At 41.0% G+C, this 22,867-nt stretch overlaps 1 protein-coding gene across 5 annotated transcripts in view; it reads left to right on the top strand.

Annotated features, from left to right (window-relative positions):
* Positions 1-22,867, top strand: part of elmod3 (ELMO/CED-12 domain containing 3) — a 40,824-nt gene that overhangs the window by 484 nt on the left and 17,473 nt on the right. For 2 of the 5 annotated variants that reach the window (XM_060856494.1, XM_060856495.1), the window contains exons 2-6: positions 5,675-6,417; positions 10,949-11,017; positions 13,451-13,528; positions 13,670-13,739; positions 19,890-19,955. In XM_060856494.1, the coding sequence (XP_060712477.1) occupies positions 6,376-6,417; positions 10,949-11,017; positions 13,451-13,528; positions 13,670-13,739; positions 19,890-19,955 (325 nt within the window). In that variant the 5' untranslated portion in view covers positions 5,675-6,375. The remainder of the gene's footprint in view (positions 1-5,674; positions 6,418-10,948; positions 11,018-13,450; positions 13,529-13,669; positions 13,740-19,889; positions 19,956-22,867) is intronic. The other 3 variants (XM_060856496.1, XM_060856497.1, XM_060856498.1) reach the window with 3 other exon arrangements.

The following is a 22,867-nucleotide window of genomic DNA, read 5'->3' as shown; positions in this document are numbered from 1 at the left end:
GACAGGGCCACTTTGGAGGGGTGAGTGACAACAGCAGTGTTACTTCCATTGGAACCAGTGGGACCAAATGGGTTGCAAAATGCTCTAGATTGAGCAGTATCATTGTGGCATGTTGGGTTACCGATAGGAATGGTATCAGGCTAATGAAAGATCATTGAGGTTCAATGTAAATGAGAAGGTGGGCTTACCTGTCACCGTACAGTATTATCCTCTCAAAGATCTCGAGGTAAATATCTTTAATTTGATTTTTTTTATTGGCTGTTCTCAACTCCTTGACTGTTCCTCAACACCACTGATGTATGTGAACAATTTCTGGCTTATGTTGGTTGAAAAGAGGAAATTGACCAAAATGAATTTTCTCAGACCAGCTGTTGTCTGTCTTATTTTGTTGCTGCTGTAATTTGCTGGACTTTTCCCATGAATTCCGTGCAGGATGTAAACAAGGCATCAGTCTTCATTGTCAGGAAGCTACTGGAATGCATTTGTTGGGCAGAAAGCACAAAGTTGTCACGCTGAAGTCTGCAAACTCACTCCTCCCTGCTTTTGCCTTGGGATTGGCTGATGATGAATTCCCATTTCTTTCAGTATGGATTTTCCTGTTGGAAGTGCACTGGAACAAGAGTGACAGTGTAATAGGAGCAATGACAGAGACTGTTATTGTGACATTATTTTTTGACAGTGTAGTGGTGGTAGATATTTGTTAATCAACCTGTTCAGACATGATGTGACAAAATCCGCCATCCCCACCACAGCAGCTGGTCTTGGCCCACAGGTGGTGATGTTCTCACTGCATCGCGAGGTCAAGTCTCAGAACTCAGACATGGTGATCTTGGCATAAACACAGTGCTAACAGCTACATTGAAGTCACAAAGATGAAAGTAGAAAAAGAATGGTGCAATAGAGATAGGGTAAGATTCAATGTCACAATAACATGGACTTGATTCATGAAATATTCAGCTGGGAAGGAATCTTGTTAGGAATGTGTCAGAATCCCAGAGCATTTGCTGCAGAAGAAGATTTGCATCAGATACCAAGTTTAGATACATGCAATAAAAATGTGTTGCTGGAAAAGCGCAGCAGGTCAGGCAGCATCAAAGGAGCAGGAGAATCGACGTTTCGGGCATAAGCCCTTCTTCAGGAATGAGGAGGCTGTACCAAGCAGACTAAGATAAAAGGTGGGGAGGAGCGTTGGGAATACGATAGGTGGAAGGAGGTTAAGGTGAGGGTGATAGGCCGGAGAGGGGGTGGGGGCGGAGAAGTCGGGAAGAAGTCTGAGGGTTGGGACTGAGAAAAGCCTCACCTTAACCTCCTCCTACCTATCGTATTCCCAACACCCCTCCTCCCTACCTTTTATCTTAACCTGCTTGGCACACCTTCCTCATTCCTGAAGAAGGGCTTATGCCCGAAATGTTGATTCTCCTGCTCCTTTGATGCTGCCTGACCTGCTGCGCTTTTCCAGCAACACATTTTTGAGCTCTGATCTCCAGCATCTGCAGTCCTCACTTTCTCCTAGATACATGCCATGTCTGCCACACTTTGCAAAAGGCAACCCTTTTTCCAGTACTCCATTTACAGTTGTTTCAATTCCCAGTGATGACTTCTTTCCCAAAACAGGAATTTGGTCCTCACTTACTCTTACTTACCTTCCTCTGAACTTGTAGCACTCTATTAGATCCAACTGTAACATTCTAAACCAATCTGTATTTTGCAGAGGCCATCTTTGTGACAGTTCCACCACTCTCTCGCTGAACAAGAGCTTCAACAAATCATAGCACATTAATGTTGTTGAACATCCCAAAGTATTTCAGAGGGAGTTATAAAACAAAGAATGAAATTGAATTAAGCAGGGAGATATTTGGACAGATGACCAAAGATGCACGAATTTGAGAATAGCTTGAAGGAAGAATATGAGGTAGAAAGTCAATGTGGTATGTGGAGGGTATACCAGAGCATTAGGCCGAGGCTATTGAAGTGGAATAAAGAAAACTGGAGATACGCGAGGCCAGAATGAGAGGAGCACAGAGACCTCTTGATAACAGATCATGAACTCTTCGTTTCAAAGAGTGCCATTTATATTGTCTTTGTAAATGTTCTTTCTCTATCTTCCAAACTCAAATTCCCTCAAACTGGAAAAGCCCACTTCTGTCTCAGCCCCAAAGTATATTAAGAAGACTCCTGTTTTTGGACCTATCATTTAATCGTGTTCTTCACTATGACACTTATTTCTTCATTTTCCCACCATTACATGCAGCTCTGTTGACATCATTTGCCAGTTGGGTTGCATTGCCCTAATTGTCTCCTTTGCACCAAGTTTATCCAAAATGTTTCCACCTTTATGTATCACAAGGGTGCTTTGAGGACTCTCCTTTGTTGAAAGGAGACCCAACTTTTCCTGAGCCACCACCATTCTGTTTAACTTGATTGACCCTGGTTCTCACATAGAACCACATTCTTGTATAAATCCATTCATTTTGTCTCAAAAAAGCCGTTGCTGAAGAATCCAGATGCACCCTTGAAGCTCCTGCATTTTTCAGCACACATGAAACTTCATCTAGTTTTACTTGGGTCATCTTCTTTAGCTGTTTTCCCATAAATATCACTTCTGTATTGGTGCTATTTCCTACTGTCTCCCCACACTGGAAAATTTCATCAACTTTGGTCCAAAATTCCATTGTTTCTTCAACATCTTATGGTCAGTGTCTGACTATTACCTTCCCTCTTGAACTCCTTTATCTCCGATTCTGGGGATAGGGTGATCAAAATAGTCTAGGTTTTGTCAGTCTCTTGCTGTGCATTGATGTATTCTGATGACTGCACATTGTTAACCAATGCTTTGCATATGTCTTTTGTTTGATGTCTTTGTGAATATATCTTCCTTTTCCTTTCAGCCTGTTTGACATGGTCCTTGACTTTGTCAGTTCCATATCCTAGAACTCTTCCCCACATCTTTGCTGTCTCCTCCCTGCCGGAATCACTGGAGAGTTTGTTTTAGTCTCAACCTCCACCCATCAGCCTCCATGTTTTCTGAATCATACTCAATTATTTCTTCAGTGTGATGCCATCAAAGGTATCTTCCTCTTATCTTTCAGTATAAACTTTATTCCTCAATCATCCTCCACACCGTCTTCCTCCTCAGAATGCATCTTCATCTCCAAGTGCATAAAATATAACACCTGCCCCTTTTATATCCTCCATTCCCATCCCCTAGTGTGTCAAGCACTCCTTTGGGTGAATCAGTGCTTTGTGTACTTTTTTTTCCCAAGTTGGCAAAATGTTTTTTATCCTCACGGTATGATATTGAGGAAACCATATGCAGAGGTTCTGGTTTTCTATAATTTTAATTCCTTCCCTTCGACTTGGCCTCTTATCCTGTTTCAATGAACCTCAATGTCGCTTGAGAAACAGCACTACAGAAGCATTTTGATTAGATTAGATTAGGTTCCCAACAGTGTGGAAACAGGCCCTTCAGCCCATCAAGTCCACACCGACCTTCTGTAGAGTAACCCACCCATTCCCATTTCCCTCTGACTAATGCACCTAATACTATGGGCAATTTAGCATGATGAATTCACCTGACCTGCAAATCTTTGGACTGTGGGAGGAAACTGGAGCACCCAGAGGAAACTCATGCAGACTCAGCTAATTTGGCCAAGAATTTTGACGAATACAGTTCACTACTGGAGACTCCGGACCTCTGTCAAGCCGACTGTGAGAATTGTTTTTGTTTTAGTTATGACAGCTTTTGCAAGATTTTATTTCCTTTCCTGGTGAGGTCTGTCATATGAAGGTGAGATTTTAGATTAGATTAGATACAGTGTGGAAACAGGCTCTTCGGCCCAACAAGTCCACACCGACCCGCCGAAGTGCAACCCACCCAGACTCCATTCTCCTACATTTACCCCTTCACCTAACACTACAGGCAATTTAGCTTGGCCAGTTCACCTAACCTGCACATTTTTGGACTGTGGGAGGAAACCGGAGCACCGAGAGGAAACCCAGACAGATACGGGGAGAATGTCCAAACTCCACATAGTCAGTTGTCTGAGGTGGGAATTGAACCCGGGTCTCTGGCGGTGTGAGGAAGCAGTGCTAACCATTGTGCCACCGTGGACTTGAATGTGATGAGAGTGTTTCCGGAGGTGTCAGGCAGTGAATATAGAGGGTCTCTTGATTGCGTGCTGGACCCATTGACTATCTACAAATTGACTTATGGTTCCAGAATAAAGGACAGAAACATTTGGAAAGGAATATGTAATTGCAAATATCCAGTCTTTCAGAGTGTTCTGATGAAGTCTTTACATTAACCATTCCCCTGTCTTTTTTCCTTCAACATAATAATGGAAGCACTAATGTATGCTTTGATTTTGGTTCACATTCCAGTTTTATTTGAGCAGCAAAGGAACGATTCTGTAGAATTTATGAACTTAAGGAGTGATCAGATTGAAGTCTTCCAGATATTAACAGGAAAAACCAGGATAGATGAAGATAAACTATTTCCAATGTTTGGGATTATAGAACAAGCAGGTATAGTTTGAGAAATAGGGCCATACTGTTCAGCAGAAATGTAAGGATGCACTTCAGTATACAAAGGTTACAAAGGTGGGTAGAGATTCGGAACTTCAGACCACAAATGGCAGTTGATACCAGATCAGTTGTTAATTTTAAATCAGAGATAGCTTTTTGTTGAGCAGAGTTATTGAGGGATATGGGCCAAAGGCAGGTAATATGGAGTTAGACCACATATCAGCTATACTGGCTGAGTGGTGGAATAGGCTCAAGAGACTAAGTGGTCTACTCCTGTTCCTGTGTCGACTCTGGTGACTGTTGGAAAATTCAAACCTATCCTCAATGTTCAGAGTGACAAAAATTCTGATTTCACTGTCCATGACCCCTCCCTCCCAACCTATGGAGAGTATGGAAGTCCTTGAGCAAAGCATTTGTTTGTCCACAAAAGCATCCTTGATATTTGTCCCAGCATTGAGATCTTTTACTCAAAAGCTACAGAATATCCATTTCCTGTTGAGCAATTACCTGTCTGGCTGTTGTAAATAAAGGGCCATTGTCAATGAAAAGGTGTTCAAAAGACTTAAGCCATGTCTTCTGCTTCTGAGAGTACACTCACTCCTCGTTATTCACTAATTTGTTACCTGTGAATTTGTGTACTTCTGCAGTCTGCCCCCACCCCAATTTTGTAACACATTGATTCTTCCAGTCTGATCCCAAGGACCTTCATGGTACATCGAGGAGCTACATGGGTTCAGGATCCATGGTTTTTGCATTCTGTAGATAATCTGTGACCCTGTCCCCCACTGCTAATAAGGATTTAGTGTTATCATATCGGCTGACCCCTGCTGGGAGGTTTGCGTGGATCTTTTGTAAGAGCAAGATCTATCTTTTCTGCATTATTTTCTGCTCACACTTTGTAGCTGTGCTCTCGTATTGAATAACCATTTGACTGAAATACCCACACTGAGAGTAGCACTCATGTCAATCTATCCCAAGAATGGATCTGAGTCCACTGGAACAAAAGAGAGCAAATAGGTGAGGAACGGGAGTCATGTTGTGAGTTCATCCTTTTTTGCTGAAGTATTCTGAGCAGAGGAAGCAAGGATGGGTGAAAAAATTTGTTGTTCAAATCCAATTTAGATTTTTTTTCTGCTTTTGTATTCCTCAGAAAGTTGTTCTCCAACTGCATCTCATTTAGATCTTTGAAAGTATGAGCAATTTCTTGAAAAGCTTTGCATACGAAGGAATCCTTCATTATTTTGGCACAGAATAACAAGTGCAAGAACCCAGCCTGTGAAGCTTCGAGCATCATCAAACAAGTCTTTGGACGAGATTTTGTGGATTGAAGACTGGCATACAAAGGGTAGAGTTTCTCACACATCAGCATAGAGGGCTCCCTTGGTGCAGCACACATCGAATTAAATGACTGCATTTTGTAATAAATTCATTGTCAGCTTCCTGTGCTGTACATGAGCTGGCCAGTGCTTATCGTCACTGCACATGCAACAGGAACTCCAGCACCTTCCTTAACGATACAACTGCTGAACAGGACAACGTCACTTTACACAGTCGACCACACTATATATAAGGATAAGTCTGCTTTCTCGTATGAGATTCAGGACTATTTGCCTGTGATGATGTTGTGCAAATTAGGCTGGGCACCATTCCAGATGTTGGTTATTGTGCAGTTTTGGTTTTGCACAGTACTGTTCAACTACCACCCTGAACCCATAGCAAATTGTTGACTTTAGAAATTTAAAGGCTGAAGAGACTCCTTTTCCCGGCCATTTCAAAAGCACATGGTTTTAAAACTTACCCAGAATCCTGAGAAGAAGTGACAGCTATTACCATAGGAACCTGTGAAAAACAATGGATGGGGACCAGCATTGTCGAACTGAGGCGAAGCAAAAGGTATGTGAAACAAGTGGGTGAGTTGGACTGAGACAGTATCTAGCTTGATTTCACCTTTGTGTACAAGTATAGATTATATTTCATTGTAAAATTTTCTATTACTGTTTTATTACTGGTCTTGGCACAAAACTTGATCTTAACAAGATTACACCAACTGACACTGAGACTGTTGTGTGAACTACTACTGTCATAGTGCAGCATATAGTTCGTCATCTTATGCTGTGAGCATGTCCCACCTGGCCCATATCCCTCCAAACCCTTCCTATACTTATGCCCATCCAGGTGCCTTTTAAATGATGCAATTGTACTCGCCTCCACCACTTCCTCTGGCAGCTCATTCAATGCCCGTGAAAGTTCCACTCCTCTGCATGAAAAAATTGCCCCTTAAGTCTCTTTTATATCTCTCCCCTCTTACCCTAAACTATGCCCTCTATCTCTGGACTCCCCACTCCAGGGAAAAGACTTTGTCTATTTATCCTATCCATGCCCCTCATAATTTTGTAAACCTCTATAAGGTCTCCCCTCAGCCTCCAATGCTCCAGGGAAAAAAAACCCAGCCTATTCAGCGTTTCCCTATAGCTCAAGTCCTCCAACCCTGGCAATGCCCTTGGAAATCTTTTCTGAATACTTTCAAGTTTCACAATTGCACGCAATATTCCAACAGGGCCGAACCAATGTCCTGTACAGTCGCAACATGACCTCCCAATTCCCATACTCAACACTCTGACCAATAAATGAAAGCATACCAAACGCTGTCTTCACTGCGACTCCATTTCATGGAGCTATTAACCTGTACTCCAAGAACTCTTTGTTCAGCAACTCTCCCTCGGACCTTAGGATTAAGTGTATAAGTTCTGATAAGATTTGCTTCCCAAAATGTAGCACCTTGCACTGATCTAAATTAAACTCCATCTGCCACTCATCAGCCCATTGGCCCATCTGACGAAGATCCCATTGTAATCTGAGATAATCTTGTTAGCAGTCCACTACACCTCTAATTTTGGTGTCATCTGCAAACTTACTAACCATACCTATTATGCTCACATCCGAATCATTTATATAAATGTTGAAAAGTAGCGGACCCAACATCCAACAACCTTCCACCACGAGTGTCTTTCTACTACCTTTGAGCCAGTTCTGCATCTAAATGGTTAGTTCTCCCTGTTATCCATGAGATCTAACCTTGATAACCAGTCTCCCATGAGGAACCTTGGCGAACGCCTTATTGAAGTCCATATAGATCACGTCCACCGCTCTGCTCTCATCAGTCCTCTTTGTTACTTCTTCAGAAAACTCAATCAAGTTTGTGAGACATGATTTCCCACGCACAAAGCCATGTTGACTATCCCTAATCAGTCCTTGCCTTTCCAAATACATGTCCATCCTGTCCCTCAGGATTCCCTCCAACAACTTGTCCACCACAGATGTCAGGCTCACTGGTCTATAGTTCCTTAGCTCGTCCTCACCACTTTTCTTACCCAGTGGCACCATGTTAGCCAACCTCCAGTCTTCTGGCACCTCACCTGTGACTATTGATGATACAAATATCTCAGCAAGAAGCCCAGCAATCACTTCTCGAGCTTCCTACAGAGTTTTAAGGTATGCATGATCAGGTCCTGGGGATCTATTCACTTTTAAGTGTATCAAGACATCCAGCACTTATTCCTCTGTGATATGGACATTTTTCAAGATGTCACCATCGATTTCCCTGCATTCTATATTTTCCATATCCTTTTCCACAGTAAACGCTAATGCAAAATACTCGTTTAGTATCTTCCCCATCTCCAGTGGCTCCACACAAAGGCCCCCTTGCTGATCTTTGAAGGGCCTTAGTCTCCCTAGTTACCCTTTTGTCTTTAATTTATTGGTGAAAACCCTTTGGATTCTTCTTAACTCTATTTGCCAAAGCTATCTCAAGTCCCCTTTTTGCTTGCCTGATTTCCCTCTTAACTGTACTCCTACTGCCTTAGTACTCTTCTAAGGATTCACTCAACCTCTCCTGTCTATACCTGACATATGCTTCCTTTTTTTCTTTACCAAACCCTTAATTTCTTTAGTTATCCAGCATTCCCTACACTTACCAGCCTTTCCTTCACCCTAACAGGAATATACTTTCTCTGGACTCTTTTTATCTAATTTCTGAAGGTTTCCCAGTTTCCAGCTGTCCCTTTACCTGCGAACATCTGCACTGAATCAACCTTTGAAAGTTCTTGCCTAATACTGTCAAAATTAGCCTTCTTCCAATTTCGTACTTCAACTTTTAGATCTAGTCTATCCTATTCCATCACTATTTTAAAACTAATAGAATTATGGTCGCTGGCCCCAAAGTGCTTCCCCACTGACAGCTCAGTCATTTGCCCTGCCTTATCTCCCAAGAGTAGGTCACGTTTTGCACCTTCTCAAGGAGGTACATCCACAAACTGAATCAGAAAATTTTCTTGTACACATTTAAAAATTCCTCTACATCCAACCCCTTAGCACTATGGCAGTCCCAGTCTATGTTTGGAAAGTTAAAATCCCTCACCATAACCAGCCTATTATTCTTACAGGTAACTGAGATCTTCTTACAAATTTGTTTTTCAATTTCCCTCAGACTATTAGGGAGTCCATAATGCAATCACAATAAGGTGATCATCCCTTTCTTATTTCTCAGTTCCACTCAAATAACTTTCCTGGATGTATTTCTGAGAATATCCTCTCTCAGTACAGCTGCAATGCTATCCCTTATCAAAGTGTCCCTCCCCCTCCTCTCTTGCCCCCCTTTCTGTCCTTCCTGTAGCATTTGTATCCTGGAATATTGCACTGCCAGTCCTGTCCATCCTTGAGCCATGTTTCTATAATTTCTATGATATCCCAGTCCTGTGTTCCTAACTATGCTGTAAGTTTATCTGCTTTCCCTGTTAGGTGTCTTGCATTGAAATAAATGCAGTTTAATTTATTAGTCCTACCTTGTTGTCTACTTTGTTACTGCCAGCCCTGACTGTTTGACTTGCTTCTCTTCTCAACTGTACCAGTCTGAGATTGATCTCTGTCCTCACAATCTCCCTGGGTCCTATCCCCTGACCTTACTACTTTAAATCCTCCTGAGCAGCTCTAGCAAATTCCCCCTGCCAGTATATTAGTCCCCTTGCATTTCAGGTGCAGTCTATCATCTTGTACAGGTCACTTATGCCCCAGAAGAGATTCCAGTGATCCAAAAATATGAATCCTTCTCCCATACACCAGCTCCTCAGCCTTTAATTCACCTACCCTATGTCATTGGTGTGTGCAATGACCTCCTGTTGGGCCCTCTCTCCCTTGAGAATATTCTACACCCTCTCTGAGACATCCTTGATCCTGGCACCAGGGAAGCAACACACCATTCTGATTTTTTGCTGCTAGCCACAGAAACGTCTGTCTGTGCCTCAGACTAGAGAGTGCCCTAACACAATGTATCTCTTGGAACCCAACATCACCCTCATTACATTAGAGCCAGTCTTGATACCAGAAACCTAGCTGTTCGTGCTACATTTTCCTGAGAATCCATCACTCCCTACATTTTCCAAAACAGCATACTTGTTTGAAATGGGAATAGCCACAGAAGACTCCTGCAATGCCTGCCTATCTCTTTTAACTTGCCTGGAGTTAACCCATCTGTGTAAGTATCTGAGACTTTCCTCCCTTCCTATAATTGCCATCCATCACACCCCCTTGCTCTTGTAAATTTCTTATTGCCTCTGACTGTTGCTTCAACCGATCCATTCAATCTGATAGGATTTGCAACCAATGGCATTTATTGCAGATATAATCTTCAATAACATGTAATCCATCCCTAAACTCTCACGTCTGACAAGAAGAACATATAACTTTACTAAGGGCCATTTTTGCTTCTTCCAGTCTACAGACTCAGAAAATAACACTGTCTTATTCCTCTACAAAACAATGCTCCGGGCTAACTTCATACTTGTGGCTTATATTATTAAGTTCAATCAAGAGACATATCTCAAATAAAACATATAATCAAGAAAGAACCCACTCTACTCACGATTGTAGATTTAAAGCAAGGCTATACTTAAAATATTCACTTATCTGTTTCTGTGCTGCGATCTCTCCCAAATAGATTCCTCCAAGATCAGTTTGAATTTACTATTTGTTAAGTTTTCTAGAGGCACTCCAATGTCCAGCGATACATGAATTCAACAGCAAAGGCAGTAACTGCGCAGGTTCACTGCTGTATCAGTTAGCAGTGTGGGTTTCTCTCTCTCTGTCTCTCTCTCTCCCCCTGCACTGACCTGACCATGTGCTGCCTTTGTCTGTCCCTCTCCCTTTTAAATGTGCCTTTGTTTTGACTTCTTTTTCCTCCAAAGTTCCAAAACAATGCAACAGCATATAACACATTAATTGCTGCTCCTGGAATTCGAGGAAATCACCTTCAACATCTAAAATACCTCAAAAAAGCCTGTTACAGCTAGAATTTTTTCTCATCCTCCATCTTGGCAGATCCATAAATTGTTGAGTTCAACTGTTGTAACTGTCAGTCTTCTCTGTGCAGGTGTTGAACATTCCTGGCATTGGAAATTGTGCTCCTGGGACTCTGCAAGAACAACATAGTTCCAGAAACGTAAGCATTTGATCATAGAGTCATAGAAATGTGCAGCACAGAAACAGCCCCTTCGGTCTAACTCATCCATGCCAACCAGATATCTTAACCTAATGTAGTCCCATTTGGCAGCACTTGGCCCATATCTCTCTCAACCCTTCCTATTCATATATCTATTCAGATGCCTTTTAAATGTTGTGATTGTACCAACCTCCACCATTTCCTCTGGCAGCTCATTCCATATGTGAAAAAGTTGCCCCTTAGGTCCCTTGTAAATCTTTCCCCTGTCACCCTAAACCTATGCCCTATAGTTCTGTAATCCCCCACTCCAGGGATAAGACCTTATCTATTTATCCTATCCATGCTCCTCATGATTTTGTAGGCCTCTGTAAGGTCATCCCTCAGCCTCCAACTCTCTAGGGAAGACAGCCCCAGCCTACTTAGCCTCTCCCTTTCGCTCAAATCTTCCAAACCTGGCAACATCCTTGTAAATCTTTTCTGAACCCTTTCAAGTTTCACAACCTTTGAGCATTGCTGTCTGCCAGGGAGAGGATTTCAGTGAAAACATTTTTAATGAAAATTCTGAAAGAGGGAAAGTAATAGACTTTATTATGATGCTGTGGCTGTTGGACTTTCTCTTGGACTCTGAATATGCACTTGTTATCAGAAGATAGATATGCACCAACTTAGTAAATGATCTTTGTTTTAAAAACAACTTTGTCTTGGGTTTTACAATGCAAATGTTAGTCATTGCTTAAACAGGAGCAAATGACTCAAACGTATCAGAAATAGTACATCGAAGCACTGAGGAAGCAAAGGCAAAAGATCTCCAAGTTTGAAACCAGAACTGAGATGTTACAGATATTTGGAAACAAAAGAGACTGTGTTTATTTTCTCAAATAAGTATAAAGGGGAAGATTGACCTCACAGAAATCTTTAAAAATTTGAAACAGGTTTGATGAGATTTATCCATATGTTTCTTCAGAACTCCAAAACTACAGGTCATAAATGTGATTGTCACTCATAAATTCTGAGGGAATCCAGAAGAAACATCTTCATCTCGACATTGACAAGACTGCGGAGCGTGCTGCCATGTGGATGAATTCAAAAGACGGCAAGAGAAATATGAGTGTGAAAGGAACAGAAAGTTATATCATTTGGGTTTGCTTAAGTTAGCTGTTGGGAGGAGTTTTGGGTGGAATTTAAGCATATTCATAGCCAGTTGTATTGAATGGCTGTAAATTCAATATGAAACGATGTAACACCTCAGATAATTTCCTCTTGGTTCTAAATTTATTTACATGAATGCCCACAAATAAAGAGGTTTGGAATGGGAGCTGAGTTGGCTGCATGGTCAGCTGCACCATCAATATGATGATGGCTGATCCCATTATGTTACATCCCTGCCTGCCCCTAATAAACTAGCTCACAAAGAATCCATCCACCTCTGCCGTAAAGATGTTTAAATATTTTGTTCCCACTGCTTTTTGAGGAAAAGACTCACAACTGCCTCTGAGAAAAAAGTTTCTCCTCATCTCCATCTGAGATTAACACCCTATCGTTTTTATCCCTTCATTTGATTGCCTTACAAGATCTCCTATTGTTTCCAAATGGTACATGTTGTATGTTGTACTCTGATATATTTCAATCACGAAGCTGATTACTCTTCTGAACTCCATCAAATTCAAGCCTAGCCTGTCTAGTTTTTCCTAGTAGTACAGTATGCCCATTGCAGGTATTAGTCTGCTAATGTTATTCTTAATTGCTTTCTTCTTTGCTTAGGTAAGGACACGAGTAATGTACACAGTACTCTATGTATTCTCACCAGTGTCCTGCACAAACTGAAGCATAATCTCCCTATTATTATACTTTGTTCCCTTTATGCTAAGTAATAATATTCTACTAGCTTTGTTAATTGCTTGCTGTACCTCTCTGCTAACATTTGGTGAATCATGATCAAGAATGTCCAGATTTCTTTGCATCTCAGACCTCTGTAATTTGTTCTCATCAGAATGAACCACCATTCCTGTGTGTGCTCCTTGAAAAGATTTATGCGAAAAGAATATTTATTGAAGAGTTGCTTCAAATTTCAAGGACTCGTGCTAAAATAAGCACATTTCTTGATGACAAAGAACATCAAGTTTTTATCTGGACCATCTATAGGATTCAACAAGAAGTCAGACAGCTTTGACTCTGATTGTGTGATCAAAGATGAAATCTTGTTGTGTGAACTTACGTGAATTGATTTCTACCCTGTGTTCTGGTCCTGACAAATTGGGAGGTCTTCTTCAAGCTTACTTCATTGAAAGTAAAATGCTCACAGTTTATCCCAACAATAACAGAAGATTAATGAATTAATGAACTCTTTCTCTCTTTAGTATGGCAGCTTCCTCACCTCCCTGGGCAGGAGTGTTTCTGCTTGCGCATGATGTTCTCTTTTGTGCTGCTTTTCAGGGTTTGCTGGGTATGTGTTTACGTCCACATGTGGCTGATGATGTTCGTAATGGGAATGAAGTGCTTAAATCTATGCCTGTGAGTAGCTAGAGCCTTGCAGATTCAGAATGAAATTATGACAGTTCATGGGATACGTGTTTGTATATATTTCAACATTCTTGCTAACATCAGGAGTTCTTCAAGGCTTTGGATTCAGGATTGCTATTACTTGTATTCCAGATTTCTGCATTGAAGAAAAATGGCCTTTTACAGTCTCTTACAGCTGGAGTTGATGAAAAAAAGCATGAAGGTGAGTCTGTGGTTCCAAGGTTTGGATTGGATGTACGTTTCAGTTTCTTTGAAGGTTAACTCCTACCTAGTATCCTCTCCAGCCATGAATCAACTTGAATTGCACACTTCTTGGTCATTGCAGGCCAAAAGGTTGACTTTTGGCTTTAATAATCAAAGTGAAGGTTGGCAAATTGGTTTACTGGCAATGAAATGAATGAAAGGCATGTTGCTTAACTTAAAAATGTGCTGTGTATGTGAGCAGCGCAAATATAAAACATAAATACTTTTCCTGAAAGGTGTACATACATAGTGGAAAAAGAAAAAGCTTCGACTCTTTTGCAGCATTAAGTGTTCATGGCCAATGCAACACAGTGGTTGTTGGAGCTGATAGAGCACAAATATGTTTTGTGATGTAAGTTTCTAATTTATTAATATAATTTGTGAAATTAGTTTCTCAAGTATTTGTAAACAGGCTGTTGATTTTCCGTTCTGTCAATATGACTTGTATTAGTTTCAGGAATACTTTGTTTTTTAGCAATGGGTCAAACAACAGTTCCAACAAATCATGCAAGTTAAATCAAATGGCCAGAGAAACTGCCTGCTGCACTACTTGTTGGAGTGTTTCCTAAGATAAATTTTTATGACCTGTGGATAAATCAGCCAGAGATTAGAAGCAGGATCAGTTCAGAAGAAAGCAGTTGCACTGTTTAGCAGCTGAGTAGTAGTCAAAGTAATTGAAGAAAACTTTGCATTTCATCTTAGAGTTCCTTTGGAACAGTCAGTGAGTGAGTCTGTGGCTGTGTGTCTCAGGTAGAGATAGTAACACAGAGAATCACATCTTGTAAATGTTCAGAAGTTCACCGAAAGGAAATGCTTGCAATCACATGAAGGTTTGAGTTATACTATAATGGGCTAAAAACAATGACTGCAGATGCTGGAAACCAGATTCTGGATCAGTGATGCTGGAAGAGCACAGCAGTTCAGGCAGCATCCAACAAGCAGCGAAATCGACATTTCGGGCTGAAGGGCTTTTGCCCGAAACATCGATTTCGCTGTTCGTTGGACGCTGCGTGAACTGCTGTGCTCTTCCAGCACCACTGATCGAGAAATTATGCTACAATGGGGTTGACTGTCTCTAAAGGATATTGCTGGCAAAGAGGGTTGAATCTTTCTATTTTCTGTTAATGCAAAGATTTTTTCAAGTTGTCATAAAGCTTTGGTTTTGATTTTCTTGCATATCCTAAACTTGACGTTGTTTGTTATGAATGCAGTGTCTTGGGAATATATCTCGTGAGTTATCACCACTCTAACCAAATTGGGAAAATAAAACTATGATCCACTAATCTGGGTTTCATTCTGGAATCGAATTTATCTGAATCGTTGTGTGTGGATTGAACTCACTCCGTTCTTGTCAGTCTGTACCATGCTGTGGTCTCTTACTTAACTGGATTTACCAAACCTGAGAAATGTAACTCAGTTTGGAGAAGATAAGTCTATTGGTTATTTTATCAAAGATTATAAAATGAAAAATACAGATTTTGTTTGTGTAGACAGTTTGTTTCAGCTGATTAGGTCAAGAAAGACGAGAATTCATCTCAAGTTATGAAAATTCATAACTCACCGAGATTCAGGGATATAGTTATTTTTCTCCCCCAGAGAAAAGTGGAACCAATGGAACATGGTTCCACTGTGCATGCAGAACAACTTGTTTCTTTAAATGAGAACTGGACTGGTGGAGAGAAAAGCAAAATAAGATAGACACCTCGTTGAATCAGTGAGCCAAAGATGGGTTTCTGCACTTGCTTTGATTGTCGAAAGGGATCCAAAAATTTTCCAGATGTTTCCTCCTAATTGTGCAAGTTTGTATCTGGTTTCTCACTGAATCTTATATGGATTTTGGGTAGGCTGGGATGCAAATGTTGTGATGTGTGAGCTATTAGAGCTCTGCCTGAGTGGAACCATTCATTCTTTACGCCTATCTCTTATATTTGTGTGTTTGTTGTTGCGACTAGAATAACTCATCAGAGTTGTGATGCACATAAAGTATATGGCTGGAGTAGACGAGTAAAACTTGTTCATTTGGGCAAGAATAGAACATAGAACAGTATAGTGCAGTACAGACCCTTTGGCCCTCAATGTTGTGCTGACCTTTTATCCGACTCTAAGATCAGACTAACCTCCATACCCTTCATTGTACCATCTTCCATGTGCCTATCCAAGAGTCGCTTAAGTGTTCCTAACTTATCTGACGCTACAACCAGTGCTGGCAGTGCATTTCATGCACCCACCATTCTCTGAGTAAAGAACCTACCTTTGACGTCTCCCCTAAACCTTCCTCCAATCAATTTAAAATTATACCCCCTCATGATGGCCATTACCATCATGGGAAAAAGTCTCTGTCTATCCACTCTATTAATGCCTCTCATCATCTTATACACCTGTATCAAGTCACCTTTCATCCTTCTTTGTTCCAATGAGAAAAGCCCTAGCTCCCTTGACCTTTCTTCAAAAGATACACCCTTCAGTCCAGGCAGCATCCTGGTAAATCTCCTCAGCACCTTCACGAACGCTTTCACATCCTTCCTACAATAAGGCGACCAGAATACAATTTTCCAAGTGTGGTCTAATCAGGGCTCTATAGAATTGCAGCATAACCTCATGGCTGTTAAACTCAATCTCCCCGCTAATGAAAGCCAACACACCATATGTCTTCTTGACAAACCTATCAACTTGGGTGGCAACTTTTGAGGGATCAATGAACATGAACCCCAAAATCCTCTTCTTCCTCACTGCCAAGAAACTTGCCTTTAACCTTGTATTCTGCATTCAAATTCGACCTTCCAAAGTGAATCATTTCACGCTTTTCCAGGTTGAACTCCATTTGCCACTTATCAGCCCAGTTCTGCATTGTCAATGTCCCTTGGTAACCTACAACAACCCTCCACACTATATACCGCTCCACCAACCTTTGAGTCATTGGCAGTCTTACCAGCCAACTTTTCCACTTCCTCATCCAAGTCATTTGTAAAAGTCACTAAGAGTAGAAGTCCCAAAACTAGTCCCTGCGGAACACCACTGGTCACCAAGTCCAGACTGAATACTTTGCGTCTACCATCACCATCTGTCTTCTATGGACCAGCCAGTTCTGCATTGAGACAGTCAGATTTTTCCATATCCCATGCTCCCGTACTTTCTGAATGAGTTTACCCTGGGGAACCTTACAAACACCTTGCTAAAATCCATGTACATCGCATCCACTGATCTACCTTGGTCAACGTACTTTGTCACATCCTCAAATAATTCAATAAGGCTTGTGAGGCATGACCCTGCTCCTCAGAACATCATGCTGACTCTCTCCAATCAAACTATGATTTTCCAAGAAATCATAAAAACTGTCTCTCAGAGTCCTCTCCAATACTTTACCCACCACAGGTGTGAGACTGACTGCTCTGTAATTCCCAGGATTAAATCTGTACCCTTTCTTGAACAAGGGAATAACATTTTCCTCTCTCCAATCATCTGGCACTACTCCGGTAGACAATGAGGACGCAAAGATCTTTGCCAAAGTCGCAGGAATCTCTTCTCTCACTTCCCATAGTAACCTAGTGTATATTGTTATGGACCAGGTTAGACTCCTTAAAACATTTCAAGAAGGTAGCCTTTACCCTAGCTTTGCTAGTTGTTTTAAATAGGTGTAACACAGACATTCCGGGAATCATGCAGCAGGTCAACTCACTTGGTTTTAAACAGAGCAGAATTTTTTTAACAAGATTACCGAATGAAACACAAACAAAAGAGAACAGAATACCATATCCGAAAACCCAACAGACTATCCCAATTTAATGCTGCTGTTTCAAATCCTTGCGACAATCCCCTTAAACACCCCTTGGCAAAAAGATAAAGTCAAACACAAGTTCTGACAGGAGAGATGTCAGAGAGAGAGTACCTGCTTCTTTGGGTCCAGCAGCTTTTTTCACGTTACTGCTGAAAACCAACCCAAAACAGAGAAAGGCTGAGCTGGCAGAACTGGACACTCACCTTTCATTGTACAAGTGTTTTTTATTTAACTTGAAAGCCTTCTGCTTGAGGCAGTATCTGTTATCTGTAGTCAAATTGGCCCTAAAACCCTTCAACCCTAGACTTTTCGGGTCTGTGTCATTTACAACGTCTCTGAAGAGAAAAACAAGGATAGCATAACCTTGTTAAAGGAGCAGTTTCATCACAATATCCTGTCTGTCCCATGGGATTTATCTGTTCTGATAGTTTCAAAATTTTCAGCATATCCTTCTTCTTAACATCAACCTGTTCGAGCATATCAGTCTGTTTCACGCTGTCCTCAGAAACACCAAGGTCCCTCTCAGTAGTGAATACTGAAGCAAAGTATTCATTCAGGACCTCCCCAACCTCCTTTGTCTCTAGGCACAAGTTCCTTCCACTGTCCCTGGTCTGCCCCACCCTCACTCTGGCCATTCTCTTGTTCCTCACACAAGTATAGAACGCCTTTGAGTTTTCTTTAATCCTTCCTGCTAAAGCTTTCTCATGCCCCCTTCTAGCTCTCCTCAGTCCATTCTTCAATTCCTTCCAGACTACCTTGTAACCCTCTCGACCCCTGCCTGATCCTTGCCTCCACAACCTTAAGTAAGCTTCCTTTGTCCTCTTGACTAGATGTTCTACATCCCTTGTCACCCAAAGTTCTTTCAACTTCCCATCCCTTCCTTGCCTCAGTGGGATAAATTTGTCCACCACTATCAGCAAATGCTTTGAAACTACCTCCACATATCTGTCGTGCATTTCTCTGGGAATATCTGTTGCTAATTTATGCTTCACGGTTTCTGCCGAATAATGTTGCAATTCCTCCTTCCCCAATTAAATTCTTATCCGTACCATCTGCTGCTATCCATCGCCATGAATATAGTCAAGGTCAGGGAGTTGTGATCACAGATCTCCCACTGAGAGATCTGACACCTGACCTGGTTCGTTGCCAAGCACCAGATCCAATAATGCCTCTCCTGTAGTTGGCCAACCTACATGTTGTGTCAGGAACTGTTCCTGGACACACTTGACAAAAACTGCTCTATCCAAACTGTTTGAACTAAGGAGGTTCCAATCAAAATTAGGGAAGTTAATGTCACACATGACAACAATCCTTTTACTTTTGCACCTTTCCAAAATCTGTCTCCCAATCTGCTCCTCTGTGGCTATTGGGGGGACCTATGGAAAGCTCCCAATAAAGTAACTGCTCTTTTCCTATTTCTGACTTCCACCCAAACTGGCTCAGTGGACAAACACTCCTCGACAACCTCCCTTTCTGCAGCCATGATACTATCCCTGATTAGCAATGCGACTTTCCCACCTCTTTTATCTCTTTCCCTATTCCTTCTGAAACAGCTCAACCCCAGAACATCCAAAAACCATTCCTCCGCTTTGTAATGCCCACAGCATCATAGCTCCAAATACTGATCCATGCTCCAAGTTTGTCACCCTTATTCCTGATGCATCTTGCATTAAAGTAGACACATTTCAACCCATCACAGTGTTTGCAAGTTTGCCCTATCAATTGTCTATCTCTCATCGCAGACTCTCTACATGCTGTATTTACCTGTTCCTCAGTTACCCCATCCTCTGATCTGCAGGTCTGGTTCCAATCCCCCTGCCAAGCGAGCTTCAACCTACCTAAAGAGCTGTGGTAAACCACCCGCCCAGGATATTGGTGCCCCTCCAGTTCAAGTGCAATCCATCCTTCTTGTACACATGCTACCTCCCCCAGAATGTACCCCAATGATGCACATGTCTAAAGCCCTCCCTCCTACACCAGTCTTGCAGCCACGTGTTCATTTGCAGTCGCTTTTTATTCCTAGTCTCACATGCACGTGGCACTGGTAGCAATCCTGAGATTACTACTCCACTTGTCCTGCCTTTGAGCTTCCAACCTAACTCCTTAAAGTATTTTGAAGTGCTATGATTTCTAATTTATTGTACTTTATTAGGAGATAAAATAAAATTGCAATCTTGAAATTATTAATCTCAGAAAATAAGCCACTGGTGCATGGACAAGGCATATAATCTGAAGCAGCAAGAATACAAAGGGAAGGTTTTCAACTGTGAAAGGAAGGCGTTTGTACATATAAATGGAACAATAATGGAACTTTTTTGGTCATTACTTTTACAGTGGAGGTGACTTTGGAGGTGCTGCAGGCAGAAGCAGAGTGGGAGGCTTTGGAAACAGTTCACAGAGGTGAGAAATTTATATTTAAAGTTCTTGCTGTTTAAATCAGATCGTAACTAGTTACTGTTTCTGCCAATCCTGAATCATTGACAGTTGGTTGGAGTTTAATTCTTTATACTTAGCACATTTACTGAGAACTACCTGTTTCATTTAGATCCCACAACTTGTTATGACTTGCTTTCACTATGATTCAATTTAAGAGTAACAATATGTTTAAAAGGCAACAAACACTGTGATCTCAGGTCATTATTTGAAAGATGTGGCACACAGCCAACCATGTTTCACCTCACATAGTGCGATGCTGAAAAAAAGAGGAACCTTGATCTGTTTGTATGTAATGATAAGGGAGCAAGCAACTTCTGACCTGGTAACGTGTCAAGAAATGTGATTAATTAAGAATGTCACCATGACGTATGCTCAGTCAAGAGTGACCATAGCTTGATTCAATTTCATTTTCAGTTTGAAGGAAAGAAATTGACTTATGAAACTTGAATCTTATCCTTGAAATTGTCTTTATATAAGTGAATGAAGACAGAATTGGCTCAAGTGATTGGGAAAGTAAGTTAATAGCTAAGGCAATTCAGATATTTCATAACTCCCAACAGTTATATTCCATTGAGAGAGAGAGAGACTTTACAAAAAGGATGCACAATTTGAAGCTAACTAAGAAGGAATAACAATTGTCTGAAATAAAAAAAAATCAATGCAGATATTAGTGCTAGGCTAGAAAATTTGGGAAGATTTCGGAAATAGGAAAAGATGAGTTAAAAAAAATCGACCAAGTCATTAATGTATCATAATGGCCTTACTCCATTTAAAAGAACTGACCAGCATTTTGTTGAGTGAAACTGGACTCTATGTATGTGCAGATTGTTCTTGCTGAATCTTGCTGAATGATCCTTAATACCAGTGGCATGAATATTTTCTGTTTGCACATTTTTTTTGAGAAAGCTGACATTACGCACGTGATCCACAAAAAGAAAGTGAATTCAGAGAAAACAAACGGCCAGCTCACAAATGCTGAGAATTTGGAGAAAACATTCAGGCTAGATATACGAACAAGTGATTCATTGGCTCTCCATGTAGAGATGTTTGTGCTGTGTTGCCTGGGATACAGAAATCCCAGCTTCATACCCTTGGAGAGTTACAAGGTTTTGTCTCATTTATAAATGATCAATCCTCAGTCCTGAGACTGTGCCCCCATCTTTTAGGTTCTTCTAACATGGGAAACAACCTCTGCTTGTCTTATCTGGGCAGTTATGATTATGTTGTCTTCTGAAGGTTGCCATACCCCCTACTCCAATTCCTCCATGTGTCCATATTTTCGAACAATAACATTGCAGAATGTATGTTATCTCTTTTTCAGTTGCTTATGCTTCTTGATCCTCAAGGACCCTTGCAAATACAACACCTGTACCGGAGAAGTTAGGCAATACAGGCCACTGATGACAAGGTTAATAGCAAGCAAACAAAATGCTGTGTGGCTGGTCTCACAATGACTCCCTGTTGAATATTCCTCTTTAAGTGAAAACATTGGGTCTTTGATCAGATCCTCAGTGGAGTGGCACTTAAAGCTCCATTGTGCCACTGAGTGGTATTGTGAGCAGTTGATCTCAATGACAGTACCATTTTATTATTCTGGCTTTCCCCTGCAAAGGATTAATTTAGGTGCTGTGACACGTCATTCGTGTGATGTTACAAATATTTTACAGATTTTGCGATCTACATGTATACAGTTTCATGAGTGGTAAATGAAATATAATGTGGGAAGTTTGTATTTACTTGGGCAGGAAATCAGAAAAGTAGAACTTTTTTTTCAAAAGCTTGAATTTGGAAGTGTTGCTGTTCAGAGAGACTTAGATAAAATCATACAAGGAGCAGAAAGTTAGCATGTAGATGCAGCAGCAGGAAAGCAATGGTAGATTGGTCTTGATCAAATGGGGTTTGATGATAAGATTAAGTGTCCATTGCCATGGACAAAACTAGATGGAAGCAGATTTTTGAAACCCAGTGACAACAGAATTTAGAGGTGAAGTAACAGCAGTAAAAAGAACAAACCAAAGATTCGAACTAATAACAGATAACTAGGTATTCCACATGACAATAAATGCCCCGTTCACTTACAAATTCCGAATCAGCTATCAGGGAAGACAATAATCCTCACCTGCAAAGAATAACCACTATGCAGGATAAAGGAAGTCTTGATTTGAAGAGTTTGATGAGACCAAAGCTGGAGTACTGTGAGAATTGTGATCATAGCCCAGTCCAACATACAAACCAGCCTCCCATCCATTACCTTCATCTATATTTCCTGCTACATTCGGAAAGCACCCAACATAAAAACCCCTCAGTTATATTCTGTTTCATTCTCTTTCATCTGGCAGAAAATGAAAAAGTTTATACATGCATATGAATTCAAGAATGGCTTCTTTCCTGCTGTTAGCAGAATATTGAATGGACCTCTTTAATGTTCATGCTGATCTCTCTCTGCACCTTCTCAGCAGTTGGAAGATGGTATCCTGAACTTTTTTGTTACCGTGATGCACTTGTGTCGTATGATCTGCCTGTGAAGTGCAGAAGACAACACTTTTCACTGTACCTTGGACATGTGGCAATAATAAATAAAATTTTGGGTTCCACCATGCAGGATGGATATAATTTGAGAGGAGATTGCACACCGAAAGTTTGCAAGGTTACTTCTTGTGATGAAGTGTTGAGAGATTGAATGTATTTGACCTATATTCACTGAAGTTTAGAAGAATGAAAGGTGATCACTTTGCAACAAACGGGTCTCTGAAGGAACTTGATAGGACAAACATTGAAGGGTTGTTGGCTAGGTATCAAGAACACTTGGAGAGTAAGGGATTAATCATTTAGCACTGAGTTGAAAATAAACATGTAAACTGAAAGTCTAGAAATCT

This window comes from Hemiscyllium ocellatum, chromosome 48 (assembly GCF_020745735.1).
Source record: "Hemiscyllium ocellatum isolate sHemOce1 chromosome 48, sHemOce1.pat.X.cur, whole genome shotgun sequence".
In the NCBI taxonomy this organism is placed as follows: domain Eukaryota; kingdom Metazoa; phylum Chordata; class Chondrichthyes; order Orectolobiformes; family Hemiscylliidae; genus Hemiscyllium; species Hemiscyllium ocellatum.
The sequence above is the reverse complement of the archived record's forward strand: the minus strand, read 5'-3'. Positions and strand labels throughout refer to the sequence as shown.